This window comes from Pyricularia pennisetigena, chromosome 2 (genome assembly GCF_004337985.1).
Source record: "Pyricularia pennisetigena strain Br36 chromosome 2, whole genome shotgun sequence".
Lineage (NCBI taxonomy): Eukaryota > Fungi > Ascomycota > Sordariomycetes > Magnaporthales > Pyriculariaceae > Pyricularia > Pyricularia pennisetigena.
Genome location: NC_043741.1, coordinates 6,976,171 through 6,989,207, shown reverse-complemented (window position 1 = coordinate 6,989,207; position 13,037 = coordinate 6,976,171). Strand labels below are relative to the sequence as shown.

The following is a 13,037-nucleotide window of genomic DNA, read 5'->3' as shown; positions in this document are numbered from 1 at the left end:
TCTCCGAGATACTGGCGTCCGTATCCCGGGCAGGCCTTCCCTGGTCATCATCTCAAGGTAAACTTCTGTGAGCTCGGCTCTCTCGGCACATGCCGCCAAGCGCCTCGCCCCGATTTTTGGTCCTCTTTACCTTGTTTTCAGGGTCCAACAGACGAACAGTTTTAAGCACGGAGTGTTCGACTGAGAGAGGGGAAAGGACGAGGCTGTCTGATAGTTGTACACAGTTTTACTTCACAGCGGGAGAGACCATATCTGCCAAAAGCAAAAGGATCGGAAAGTTCAGAATAGCGTTCACGCATTGTCCGCGGGAGAAATTTACCCAAAACGTCGTAACTGCGGAAACTCTATCCATCATGGTTCAGGGCCCTCCCGAGGAGAGCGCCACAGAGAGGGGCATGCAAAAGGCCATTTGACAGCTCGACTCAGGGTCCTCGGAAGATTCGACGGGTGGACCACTCACTTACCGCCATTGACTGCCTCACCGAGATGCGCCGGATATCCCGTTCCTGTCGGCACTGACACGACTGACCACGAGGCTGCCTTGGCAGTTGAATGGTACGTAAGCCTCGTTCTGCATGCGACAGCAAAGATCCGCCATCGGATGGATGTTCTCAACTTCTAGGATATCACCAGTTCAAAAACCATGCAGAAAATATTTTGCTCCCAAAGCATATGCCCTCCCATCCAGTCTCTACTAATATGTCACAAGCAAGCAAGCAGCTTAAATCAAGTGCAAGCGCACCCATTCATAACTCAAGCTTTTGAAAGGCTAGAATCCAGCCCTAAGTATCTGCAAGTTATGCTCTCAAGGTTCGCACATGCAGGCCTAGGGCCTCGTAAGGGCTTTACAAAACAAAATGAAAGAGGTATATGATGAAGAGAGAAAAAAGCCAAGAGTGAAAATGGGGGAAAAAAAAAGAACCTAGACCTAGTTTCAAAACCATTGTTTTCATCACCTTCAACACCCTTCTCATACAAGCGTCTTGACCACCACCGTGAGGGTTTCTACTCAACGACCTCTCCTCAGTGACGTTTGCTTGAGAATTCCCTTTCGTTTCTTTCCGAAGAGATCCGAAGGAAAAAAAAAAAAAAAACCAAAACAGCCAAGCTCGCGTGCCAAGGATGCGAATCACGCGTGCACTCGCCCCTCTGGGGCTACTATCACTGCCTGCCACCGCCGCCGCCGCGGCCGTAGGGATCCCCCTGCAGGTGACCGACACCACCACCATCGCCAACCCATCCGCGGCCATGGAACCCCGTCAAGCCGGAGACGGGGGCGGCGGCAACCTGAAGGTTTGCCGCGACGTGTTGCTCCTGCAGTCCCGGCCGGGCCTCTCGCTCAACGACACGCTGGCCGCGACGTGCAACGTCGCGGCGGCCGAGTACGTCAACGCGCTGGACCTGAACCGGTGCCTGGGCGTGGACCCCGCGACGCTGGAGTTAGGGTGGGGACGGGCCGGCCGGCTGAGCAGCTTCTGCTCGTCGTGCGAGCTGTCGGAGCTCGAGCTGGGCGGCGATGACGGGCACGTCGCCGTTGGCAGGATTGTGTTTGGCTGCGTCTGCAGCGACGCCGGGCAGGAGCGGGCCAGCTCTGTGCGGCTCGACGACGGCGGCATCGAGGGCAAGAATGGCGTACTGGCCTGTCGGAACGGCATGCGCGCCAAGGCCATCCGTATGAACCCCGACGCGCCGGTCCGCACTGAGCCCAAGAGGTGCAACCTCGGACTCGGGGACATGGGTTACATGGACTGCATCCCCAAACAGTCCAACGGCTTAATCATCCCCGTCGGTGGACGCGACAAATACGGCAGCGTATTTAACGACTGGCGAGGCGATTAAACTTCGTAATAATGCTGCTGCCCAAGGTTCTAGGGGGCAGAAAGGGGGAACAATAATCACTATCGACCAACGATCATGTGATGCCGTCTTCAGTGATCAACAAGTCACTATGGATAATAGTCGAGAGGGACTTTTCTCAGAAGGCCTCATTGTCGGAGCAATTAGTAATGATCCATTATTAAATCCAAGTTCCGTATGAAAGTTCCTATGTTACCGAGATTGTCAGTGAGTACGACGCAACAACGCCATGAATCGGCGAGACATGTTACCCAATGCTTAACATAAACGCCCTTTCTCAGCTCCTTTCATAGCTGCCATATACGGCTGTTTATAATCATGTTATCATACAAAAGGATGACTGACGCAGGACAAGAAAAGGTGATGAGCCCGACAGGCAACGAAACAAAAGAAACTGTAGGTTGTGCCGACGTTCCATGGTAGCCACCAAGGGCTTGTTTTCCTCCATCCATCCTACTACCTTTACCCTCCTCCCTACCATTCTTAAAACCGCACTCATGCTATCGCCTTGGTAACTGAACAGAACCAAAAAAAAAAGAAAAGAAAAAAGAAAACAAGATGTACATGACAGAGATTAGAGTATATATATGTGATGTAGTAATTAGTAGGTTGTCCCCGCAAAATGCAGTTGCCCACTCTGCTCCCAGAGATACTTATATCTCCAACTCACACAAAGGCAGTCGTCTCCCGAATAACCTCAGTAGCTGGCTCCTAAGCACTCTGGGGCATGTTGGGATCTCTCGTATCGAATGGGTAACCTCGGGAGCGGGCACTCTCGACCTTCTGGAGTCCCATCTTCTCCATTCCTGAGACGCCGCTGTCATTCTCGTCGAACACGATCCCCAGTCCACCTCCAACGCCGTTGCCGTTTGCTAACATGCCTTCCGCAGTGTTAGCTGTGGTTGCGGTCGTCGTGGACGCCTGATCACTTATTGTGGCGCCGTCGCCAGACTCGACCTTCTCGTCGAGATTCATGAGCGCTGGCGGTCTATGTCTCATTTGCTGGGCCTTGGCAAGCGATATAGTCTTTTGCTGGTAGGTCGTTGTTATCGGTTGGTTATCGTCTCGGTCGATGGTGGCCTTCATCAGTGCTGCCATCCACAGCCTACCCTGCTTGACGTTGGGAACCGCAAAGTAGTGCACCATCGGTTTCGTAAAGTTGACAGCCTTGGTCAGCCCTGATCGGGGCGGAACCAGTTTAAAGATGAATATTTGGTTCTCTTGTCCGGGAACGTCTCGTGTCGGATCCAGTTCCGCCTGTGTCGCTGCAATTGTTGACATCTGACTGCCAGCTGGTATCGTAGGCGTTGTCGAAGCGCCAGTCAAGGTTGCGTGCAGCCCAGTCAGTCTCTCATTATCGGCTGGTAGGACACGATGGAAACTGATGTCTATAAGCCCCTTCTCCTGCTCGTCATCCTCGGAGTAGTAATAAGCCAGTCGCCTGCCCTTGAGCACAAACAGCCTTGGCTTCCATGTTGTCATCAGGTTGGAGCTCTTCTTCTTCATCCATCCACTATAGTCTGCATCTGCCATGGCCTCACGAGGTGTCATCTTCTGCAGCCCACGAAGATATGCCGAGGTTTCCTTTTTGTTCTTTTTCTTTGGTCGAGGTACAAGGGTAGGAGTCATTGTTGATGGCGCTGTTGCCGAGGTGCTTGGGCTCTTTGAAGTAGGTGAATCGAGCTCAAACGAAGGGCCTGCCGAAGGCGTACTGGAGCCGGTACGGGCGGGTGAATTCATTGGCGAATCCTTGAGACTGTCGCCAGCACCGAATTTTGAGCGCTCCTGGCCCGTAACCGCCTCCGAAGTGGCTCGTAGTCCGAAATTGAATCCGCCGCCATTCCTGGAACTAAAGCTGGGTTTTGATAGCCAGTCTCCATGTGATCCTTGCTTGTTTCCTGTCGATGTCGGTGATATGGGCGATGATCGTGGCTGTTGCCCATCCAACTTCGTAACTGTCGGTGGAAGGCCATCATTCACAGGGTGGATCGGTCGGGTCGTCGAGTCCGTGGTGTTAGTTGAGGCTGTCCTGCGATGTGCACCACTTGATGCGCTATAATACTTTTGAGCAGCAGGCGAAGTGCCGATATCGCGGGCCGTCGAGTCCATACTTCCAAAGTGGCTATGTCGTGAGTGAGCTGTGGCACTTCGAACCCTTTGCTCCTCAGCGTAGCTTGTGTTTCTCGAGTGGCCGCGTGAGTGCTTTACGCTGTCCCGTTTCTTCAGCACGTTTCTCCTTCGCCCATCGCCGTCCGTAGATGAGAAGTAGCCACGATCGAGGTCGACCGCCGAGTCCTGGTCGTGCGGGTTGGTGGCTGCAAGAAAATCATTCGGGAAGCCGACTGAGGATAACGGCCGCGGGCCAACGGTGTGGGCGCCTTGGGCGGTGGACGCGGTAGCACTGCCTAATGTCCAGTTACGATCAAACGATGGTTGCTTCCTATGCGAATTCGTCTCTGGCAGAGGGTAGGTACTGTTATTCTGCAGCCTTGGCGTGGCCGAGGGGGTGTGTATCGAGGTTCCCGTAAGGCGGAAATCGGTGGAAGAATGGCGGCGCGAATGATGCAGGTCTCTAACCGAAGCAGCAGACGGCCTCTTCTCGTGATTTGGCCTAACGGGGGACACGGGCGAGACGGGCGAGACGGGCTCGAATTGACTGCCCTGCGTGACCGATCTACGCCTATTACCGCCACTGAACATTGATGACGTGTTGCTGTCGATGGTCGGAAATCGTGTGATTGGAGCGTTGCTCGTGATTGTGTTCGTCCTGCTCCTGCTCCGGCTGCCCCTGTCCGATCCAACGTCGCTTCCGTGTGTCTGCGTTGTCCTGCGAGTCGTTTGTGCCTGCCCATTTACCTCATCCAACAAGGCTTTAATTTTCTGCCATGTTTTTAACCGCCTCCCGACAGAGCCAAGGTCAAACGCCTTGATGAAAATTGACGTTTGGTCCATACCGAGCAAAACTTCACCCGTGATTTCTTGATCCCTGAATACCTCGCAATGATGCTTCTCAACACCTGCAGTGAAGAGATGCTCTGCCACTTGGTCTGCCGACCATGTCATCACTTCGCTGCGCGTGTACGATCCATCTTCCTCCTCGTCCGTCTCTTCCCCCTGAATGTATGACATACGATGGTCGATGTTAGAACTGTACTCGCTCCCCGAGTCCGCGTTTGGCTGCCCATTGCTCGGTGTTGAGCGCAGTGTCTCTGTAATGTGCTCGTCAATTACGTTAAGAGTCTCCGACAGCACATAACTCTCCTGGCCGGAGCTGGCGGCGCGAGGAGAAATGTGAGATCCAGTAGCTGCGGGACCAAGCGGAGGGAGACTCTTGTTCGAGTTTCCCGGAGGCGCCGATGCAACCTTGAAGGAGCTGAGCGGCATCGTTGCTGCTGGTGGCGCTACGGGCTGCGGTGACATGATGGCGGGAACGGGAGTTGACTCTGCAGTCGGGGGTGAGATGGTCACAGCATTCGGACTGGGTGTCTTTGCTGACACATCCAACTCGGCTGGGGGGCTCGATTCGGATATCGATGGTTCTGTCGTCGCGAAGGGAACATTTTTCGACGAAACGTTGGCGGCGAGAGGAATCGATGGAACTATTACGCCCCTGGGTGCAGGTCTAGTATAAACTGAACGGCAATCGTGTCCCATCAGTTTGACCATTCAATCCGTAATCCACCACCCATAACAGCGGCTAAAAGTGTTTGGTGCGACTTACCCTCGGGGAAGAGGCCAGTGCCGCCATTCAGGAGGTGCTTTCCCAGAAACCAACCATCGCCAAACTCATCGTCCCTCTCGATAAGTTCGACGCGATCGCCCTTGGTAAGGCTGAGCTCATCCGCACTCCGCGCCTGGAAGTCGTCTAGACATGAATGTGCAGCGTTAGTATCTTGAAAGCGGGGGGTTGGGAGAAGCGGTGCTCTAGCATTGGCGTGTTGACGTTGTCAATGTAGTTTTTAGACCGTTGGACAGCATTGTACAGCATTGTACAGAATTGCAAACAGGCATGGGGTTCGCAAAAAGGCCCAAAAGTATATAGCTGATCTGGAGTTTTCTTGTCTTGCCACAACTGACATGGGCACTTACGGATTACGAGTAAGATGTCGCCAACGTTGGGACGGGCATTGGCAGCCCCCGTGTCGCTGTTCCCTCTGGCGGCCATGGTGTCAAGACCAAATCATTGACAATTGAGGAGTCGGTCCTGTCGTCAAATGGGGTCGTCGGCGTTGATCGGGTCGTCGCAGAGGGCTGACGGGGCGATCTCAAAGGGGCGTGGCGTCGGCGACGACAAGAAGGAGAGCGAGGGTTGGGACGTTCAAGGGGGAATGGATTGAAGAACAGTAGCAACGACCAGTGGCGGTCGCGCAGGCAGGGCGAATGGCGGGCGGAGAACAACGGCAGGCACTGTAGTCCAAGCCTAGCCAGCAAGCCAGTGAGGAACAGCGCGCGGGTGGTCGTGCTGAGGCGTGGAGTGGGTGGTGGGTATGTGTGTGGAGCAGCGGTTGCTTGTGCAATCATAAAAAATTGTCAGAGTTTGGTACCAATAAGACCCCCCTGTTTAAAGTGCATCAATCAAATCATGTCGAAGCGCGTTGTGTTCTACTCCAACGAAATTCGCGAGACAACACGCCGAGATCTAACAAAGGTTTGGTTTCAATGAAAAAGGGACTGGCCATAATTACTCTCGTGGTTCACTCGCCAAACGGTAGACTACCAAGGTGCATACGTACTGTACATATCGTTCATACCGTACGTACCCAACTAATGTCACTACTGTAGGTGCCTTACCTCGTACAGATGACTTGCTGGCACCACTCACTCATCGCCAATCAATTCCTCGACTGGTTGATACGAACACGGACTTCAAGTCATGCAAAAGTCCAACTCACGGAAGTCCAGATCAAACCCCAAGCCACAAGTGTACCTACAACAGTTAGTTTTCTGACTATTTTTGAATGTTTGGTTCCCTCGTTTGAAGGGGCAAAAGAAGGGCCTCACCGTCCCATCCTTAGCCTGACCCTTTTTCGCTCAGAGCGTCACGGACAGGTGCCCGGAGTAAGTGCATGTGAGCTTGGACGCACCTGCGTTGCTAGGTGCTAGTATGCCGTCCGGGCGAGTCTCGAACGCGCCATTGTCGAGAAGCAAAACACGAATTTTGTTGTTCCTTCTTACCTGCCAGAGGGGAGAAAGGAAATTGCAGATCCCAGGGCAGAGTGTTTGTCACCGGCAATGAGACAATGAACGTTAGACGGCTTTGCCGGGCCCATATCCCTCCCCCTCCCTCCTATCGAGGCAAAACAAAGCAGCGGCAACCCGCCCCCACCCGCCGGCCAATTCTTTTTTTTTTTTTTTTTTTTTTTTTCCTCCCATCCAGATTTGATGACGATTCCCGCTCTTTTACCATCCTTACCCTTGCACTTGTGCCCTTGTTACGCCCGCCGAGACAACGCTTTTCAGGAGCAAGCCTCTTCTTTTCTCCGTTTGGACTGTTCTTCAACCTGATCGTCATAGACAAGGTTGTTAGCGACATCCCCGGAGATAAGGCGCCAAGATGGTTGATGAAGCGACTGGCTATAATTGCCGGCGACGCGTTGCTGAACACTTGCATTTGTTTGCATTCTGCTCTGGTTATTGGGCAGAGGTGCAAGACAAAATAGGTTGAGAGTAATTCATGCAAAATGCTGACATGACAGTGTTTCTTGTATCATTACGTCTGGTGCATCGCATCACATCATTCCTTACGAAGCGTCCAACGTTCAAGGGCCGGGATACTGGCTGCCATTTTACTGTACAGTACACTGCCTGCCTGCATCCGTAAGGGATGAATGACAGGGGTTTCTCCAAAGGTGAGCTACATTATAATTACTGTACTACCTTATGAAGTAATTACACACCTACCTGCGGCAAGCTGCGGATACGGTGATGTGTTCTTCTCCCTTAATCCGCCCAGCCAACGATGCGCAGCTCCACGTCGGTTACTTCTCCCGTCCACTAGGGCAGGTTTGTTGGTACGGGAACAACTCCCTCGCCGACACGTGAGCTGGATCTTGCCCCACGGGCTCCTGCAACCAATTAGGTTTAATTGAACAGGTAATATTCTCCTATACCCCGTTAGGGGTGTCGCATGGGATTGCTGGGATTGGATTAGACGGAAGTGGAGGTCAGCGGACTGTCAAAATGGTTCGCGCGCAAGCTGCCACGTCCCATCGTTGGCAAGCAGCTACCCACTTTGGACATTCCAGAAAGACAAATAAGAGGGGGAAAAAAGGTCCGATTTTATGTTTGCTCGCGGGTGCTCAAATTCCAAGTATTTTATAAAGATCTTTGACGCGCGATAAACACGGCGTCGCTTCGGAGCGATCCGTAGGCACAGAGGGTGCTACGGCGGAGCCGATGCCCCGCCAAAAGGGGTTAGTGGATCACAACGGTAGGAATTAACAATCAACCTGCATTGTGCCTACATGTAAAGTAACCTTGTGAACGGAGCTACCTTACCTACCCTGTACATGTTTGTCAAAAGAATACTGCCATGAGTCGCAGCTTGCGAGCTGGAAAAATGAATTTGTTGTCTTTACATTGAAAAACTGGCTTGGTTGCATCGCTGCTAAGTGTAAAATCTGTATCATGACTAATAGTTCAGCTGAATATCTGTTGCCAAATGATACAGAGAGAGGTAAGGCCACAACTCCAGCTGTTAACCTGAAGACCCACATTAAACCTCCTAGAACGGGCATGGGAGTGAAATGCCTCGGTAACTCCACAGTTACAACCGACACGCCCATCCATCATCTCCTTAGCCGCGATCGATGCTATATCCATATCAAGCAGGTATAAAGTTTGCTACATGCCGTGATTGTATGATCTGAATTATCTACAATCCATTTGGAGCTTTGATACCGGTTTCACAACCCAACAAAGTAACACTTCAACTGTAGCATCTGATCTCTAACCGAGAACCCATTTGCCAAGGAGCACCATTCACACAATGTCATCTCAACCATACACCCACTTCCTGGTGCACCGGCCTGCGCCCGGCGTGGCGCACGTCGAAATCAACCGGCCCGACAAGCTCAACTCGTTCTACGAGGAGATGTGGTGCGAGTTTGGCCGCGTCTTCAACGCCCTGTCCGTCGACCCCGAGGTGCGCGCCGTCGTCCTCTCGGGCGCCGGCGAGCGCGCCTTCACCAGCGGCCTGGACGTCCAAAAGGCCTCCGATGGCTGGCTCGTCAAGGGCATGGACGACGGCAGCGGCCAGCCCGTGGACTCGGCCAGGTTTGCGACCTACGCGAGGAGGCACATTGCCGAGTTTCAAGACTCCATCAGCGCCATGGAAAAGTGTGAAAAGCGTATGTGTTTATTTACCCGTCCTACTGTGCTTAAAAAAGACTCTAGTTTCGATTGTACAAACCGATCTCCTTGTACTAACATGACACAACAAACAACGTTCCCAGCCGTCATCTGCGTGCTCCACGGCCTCTCCCTCGGCCTGGCCATCGACCTAGCCTGCTGCGCCGACGTGCGGCTCGTCGCACGCGGCACGCGCATGGCGGTCAAGGAGGTCGACATCGGGCTCGCGGCCGACATTGGCACGCTCAGCCGGCTGCCCAAGGCGGTTGGCAGCCTGTCGTGGGTCAAGGAGGTGTGTCTATCGGCGCGCGAGTTCACGCCCGAGGAGGCGCTGGCCGTCGGCTTCGTCAGCGGGCCCATCCACGAGACCAAGGCCGACGCGCTCAAGGCCGCCCTGTCCATGGCGACCCTGATAGCAGGCAAGAGCCCCGTGGCGGTGCAGGGCACCAAGGAGCTCCTGAACCACGCGCGGGACCACAGCGTCGAGGAGAGCCTGAGGTACACGACCGTCTGGAACTCGGCCGCCTTGCAGACGAGGGATATCAAAGATGCGTTGTTGAGCGGGATCCAGAAGAGGAAGGCTACTTTTGCCAAGCTGTGAGGAAGGTTTGGGGGAGAGTCGGTGTGAGTATAGAGTTGATTGGGTCAGGAGAAATTCACAGACCGACATAGAAACTTGTACAAATGCTATTATGTATTTACCCATGAACCACCAGCTAAAAGTTTCGAGTTCGAAATGACAGCAGCACTATAACAACAACTGATGGAGGCAGTTGCTGGTTGACGCCTAGACATACTGGTCTGGAAAATAGTATCCACTTGCCAAAGGCTAACCTCCTTTTCGTTTCTTTGCCCAGAACTCCTTTTTAGCCGGACGGGCCTGTTTGTCCGAGTCCGACCCGGAGCTCTCGTCAGCCTGATCGTTCTGGGTCTCTGAAAGCTTCTGTAATCGCGCAGCAGCAACAAAAAGTCAGTCACCATATACCGCAATATGTTCTCAAGTATCCAAGCTGCCCCCATGCCACCAAAGAAGCGACCCTACCTGATCCAGCAGTCGTTTGAGCATATCAACCATGGACTCTTTGATCAGCAGGTGCGTGTCGTCAATGTCCTCAACGATAATATCATTGCGCGTGTTGTTAATATCGACGATGATGGACTTGATCGACGGATCGCACGTGATCAACACGCCTAGAGTCCGTATCACCATGATTTGTCAGTCATGAAAGGGTCCTTTCACTGGTTCACGTGGTCTAGGAAGGAATAGGCTTTGCTCGAACCATGGACTGCCTTGGGCATATTGAAGAATGACTGCAGATCTATCTCTTCTTTTGTACTATTTCGGTCTGTTGCAGGTGAAGAGTGCCGTCCGCCTGCCCGCCTGCTTGTTTGCTGAGGAAAAGAGGCAAGTGTTTGCCGCTGAACCGGGCTTGCCCTTGCGGAGCGGCCGCAGTAAAGCAAATCTGATGATTATACTAGGCACAGTGACTATCGGTTTTGAGATCGGATTGTTCGCTTTGGTCGAGCGGAGCCGGTGGAATGTGTTGATTATCGTGACTGCATGGATTGTGATAAGAATTTAGTCCAGCTAACGAAGTGCTTTGTACTTTGCACTTTGCTTGCGCGAGTCAAAAACCTGGTGGAGCCAGTGGAACGAAATCGTGGATTCTACACAGTGTACAGCCCCCAATGCCGCCGAATTCGCACCTAGCAAGGCCCGAGTGTATTCCTTCTCATCAAACCCAGCCCCACAACACCCCGCTGAAGGATAAGTTCAGAATGTAAAAGATGCACTGTACTGTAGGGCTGAATGTCTCATTGCGCGGAAATATGGCAATTGACTGTGATTGCTGATTGTTGGTTGGCTTTCATGCCCACCCCGTCATGTTGAGATAGATGTGTGGTCAATGCACAAATCTCGGCCTTGTCCAACACGAAATTTGAATGTTTTATTTTAGGTCGTTCTCGTATACTTCCAGCTCACCAACATAGTCTTCCTGTTTATTTCTTCATCACATCATCACCATCGGCTTCCGTCGTCCCCCCCNNNNCCCCCCACCTTCCGGAGGAACACCGTGCCTGAAACTAGGTGCAATGGATCTCAGGACCCGGCCCATTGGATGAGGATTCCGCTGATCCTTCGGCACCGAAATGCTTGATGCACTCAACGGAGTACATGGTTAACCATAACCAAACTGGCCTGATTGCGAGAGACGATTGGTCGCCGAGTGGTACCATGAATTCTTCGCAACTCGGTCTTGTCGGGAATTTCGGCCCTAAGCACTTATACGCCCTGAATTCAATACCTCCGCTGATCCATATGGTTGCCTGTTGACAATAATGCATCTGCTCAAACTCGTATAAAAATCTATAACATCCCAAGGACGGACGAAACACATGAGTGAGTGAGTGAGTGAGACTCTTGAAAAAATCGAACAAGGAAAAAGTCAGCCCGCCAGTCACCGCAGCAATCGGAGTTTCCCCAACAGCTTTATCCGCCCTTGCTTCTCAGACTAAGACCCAAGCCCTAGCACCATTCGACGCCGTGCCGCAACAGGATCCATGCACCTCTCATTTTACAGAGTAATCCGTGTGCAATCTATTTGGTGCCGGAGCAGCAGCTGTAGCAACAACAGCCGCTGCTGAAAATAAAAACATTCATGGTCCCCTCTTGGTTCCGCCTGGCTTCCCCATTCGAACCCAGGCTCCAAAACCACATTCGCCGCCTCGCGACTAAAGCCAACGCTACAGTATTACCGAGAAACCTAAACGAACAGATATCCATCAGCAAAATGGGTCAGTATTTTCTGTTTTGTTGTTTGGTTTTGTTTTCTCAACAGAAATTACAAAACAAAACAACGACGTGGCAACCACAACGGTCCGCAAGCTGCAATCACTAACACTACCAGCGGCAAAACAGCCCAGTCAGGCAAGAAAGCTTTCGGGACGAGCCCCATCCCGCCCGTAAACATGGCCTCGCTCAAGCTGCAGAGCGCCGAGATGGTCAACCACAACACGAAGCGCCTGCGCTTCGAGTTCGCTGACAGCGAGGCCACCAGCGGTCTGGCTCTCACTCAGGCCACACTGGCGCTTGCCTTCCCGAACGGCGGCTGGATCCCTGCCCCGAGGCCGTATACTCCTGTCAGCAGTCCAAGTAGGTTGTCTCTCTGACGCTGTCCAGATAAGCTGCAATGGAGGGGAAAAGTGGCTAATATTTTATACAACAACAACAACAGCTCAAAAGGGCTTCATTGAGTACCTGGTCAAGCTCTACCCCAACGGCAAGGGCTCCGGGACCCTCCACTCCCTGCAGCCTGGCCAGTCGATGCGGTTCATGCCCATCCCCGTGGGCATGTACCGCCACAACGCCGAGAAGCACAACCAGGTGGCCATGATCGCCGGCGGCGCCGGCATCACGCCAATGTACACCTTTGCTCGCTCCCTGCTCGCCGACCCGGCCGACCGTACCAAGATCACGCTGATCTGGGGTGTCAACGAGACCAGGGACCTCTTTCTCAAGGACGAGTTCCTGCAGATGGAGAAGGACCACCCGGACCGGTTCCGCAGCGTCTTTGCCATCTCCAAGACCGACGGTGGAGAGGAGGTTCCCGAGGGCTACAAGAAGGGCTACATCACCCCCGAGATGCTCAAGGAGGCCGGCGTGCAAAAGGTGGACGGGCTCAAGGTCCTGGTCTGCGGGCCGCCGCCGTTTGAGAGCGCCCTGCTCAAGGGCAAGGAGGGTGGCGTTTTGGGGGCGTTGGGGTTCAAGAAGGCTGATATTCACCAGTTCTAGACTCTTTTCCTGTCATGTTGACAACTCTTTGAAACTT

The 13,037-nt window shown here is 53.1% G+C and overlaps 5 protein-coding genes across 5 annotated transcripts; 3 read left to right on the top strand and 2 right to left on the bottom strand.

Annotated features, from left to right (window-relative positions):
* Positions 1-1,122: 1,122 nt before the first annotated feature.
* On the top strand, positions 1,123-1,839 carry PpBr36_01957 (uncharacterized protein; the record flags this gene model as incomplete). The annotated part of the gene is made up of 1 exon (XM_029889141.1): positions 1,123-1,839. One exon carries the CDS (start codon positions 1,123-1,125, stop codon positions 1,837-1,839), a length of 717 nt encoding a protein of 238 aa, XP_029751776.1.
* Positions 1,840-2,568: 729 nt separating this feature from the next.
* PpBr36_01956 (uncharacterized protein) lies at positions 2,569-6,022 on the bottom strand (the record flags this gene model as incomplete). Its single annotated transcript, XM_029889140.1, has 3 exons — positions 2,569-5,489; positions 5,579-5,722; positions 5,947-6,022. 3 exons carry the CDS (start codon positions 6,020-6,022, stop codon positions 2,569-2,571), a joined length of 3,141 nt encoding a protein of 1,046 aa, XP_029752236.1.
* A 2,823-nt stretch (positions 6,023-8,845) lies between these two features.
* PpBr36_01955 (uncharacterized protein) lies at positions 8,846-9,808 on the top strand (the record flags this gene model as incomplete). Its single annotated transcript, XM_029889139.1, has 2 exons — positions 8,846-9,206; positions 9,312-9,808. The coding sequence occupies 2 exons, from the start codon at positions 8,846-8,848 to the stop codon at positions 9,806-9,808; spliced, it is 858 nt and encodes a 285-aa protein (XP_029752237.1).
* Positions 9,809-10,036: 228 nt separating this feature from the next.
* On the bottom strand, positions 10,037-10,506 carry PpBr36_01954 (uncharacterized protein; the record flags this gene model as incomplete). The annotated part of the gene is made up of 3 exons (XM_029889138.1): positions 10,037-10,150; positions 10,250-10,398; positions 10,488-10,506. 3 exons carry the CDS (start codon positions 10,504-10,506, stop codon positions 10,037-10,039), a joined length of 282 nt encoding a protein of 93 aa, XP_029752238.1.
* Positions 10,507-11,867: 1,361 nt separating this feature from the next.
* PpBr36_01953 (uncharacterized protein) lies at positions 11,868-13,000 on the top strand (the record flags this gene model as incomplete). The annotated part of the gene is made up of 3 exons (XM_029889137.1): positions 11,868-12,003; positions 12,128-12,361; positions 12,444-13,000. 3 exons carry the CDS (start codon positions 11,868-11,870, stop codon positions 12,998-13,000), a joined length of 927 nt encoding a protein of 308 aa, XP_029751777.1.
* Between the last annotated feature and the right edge of the window lie 37 nt (positions 13,001-13,037).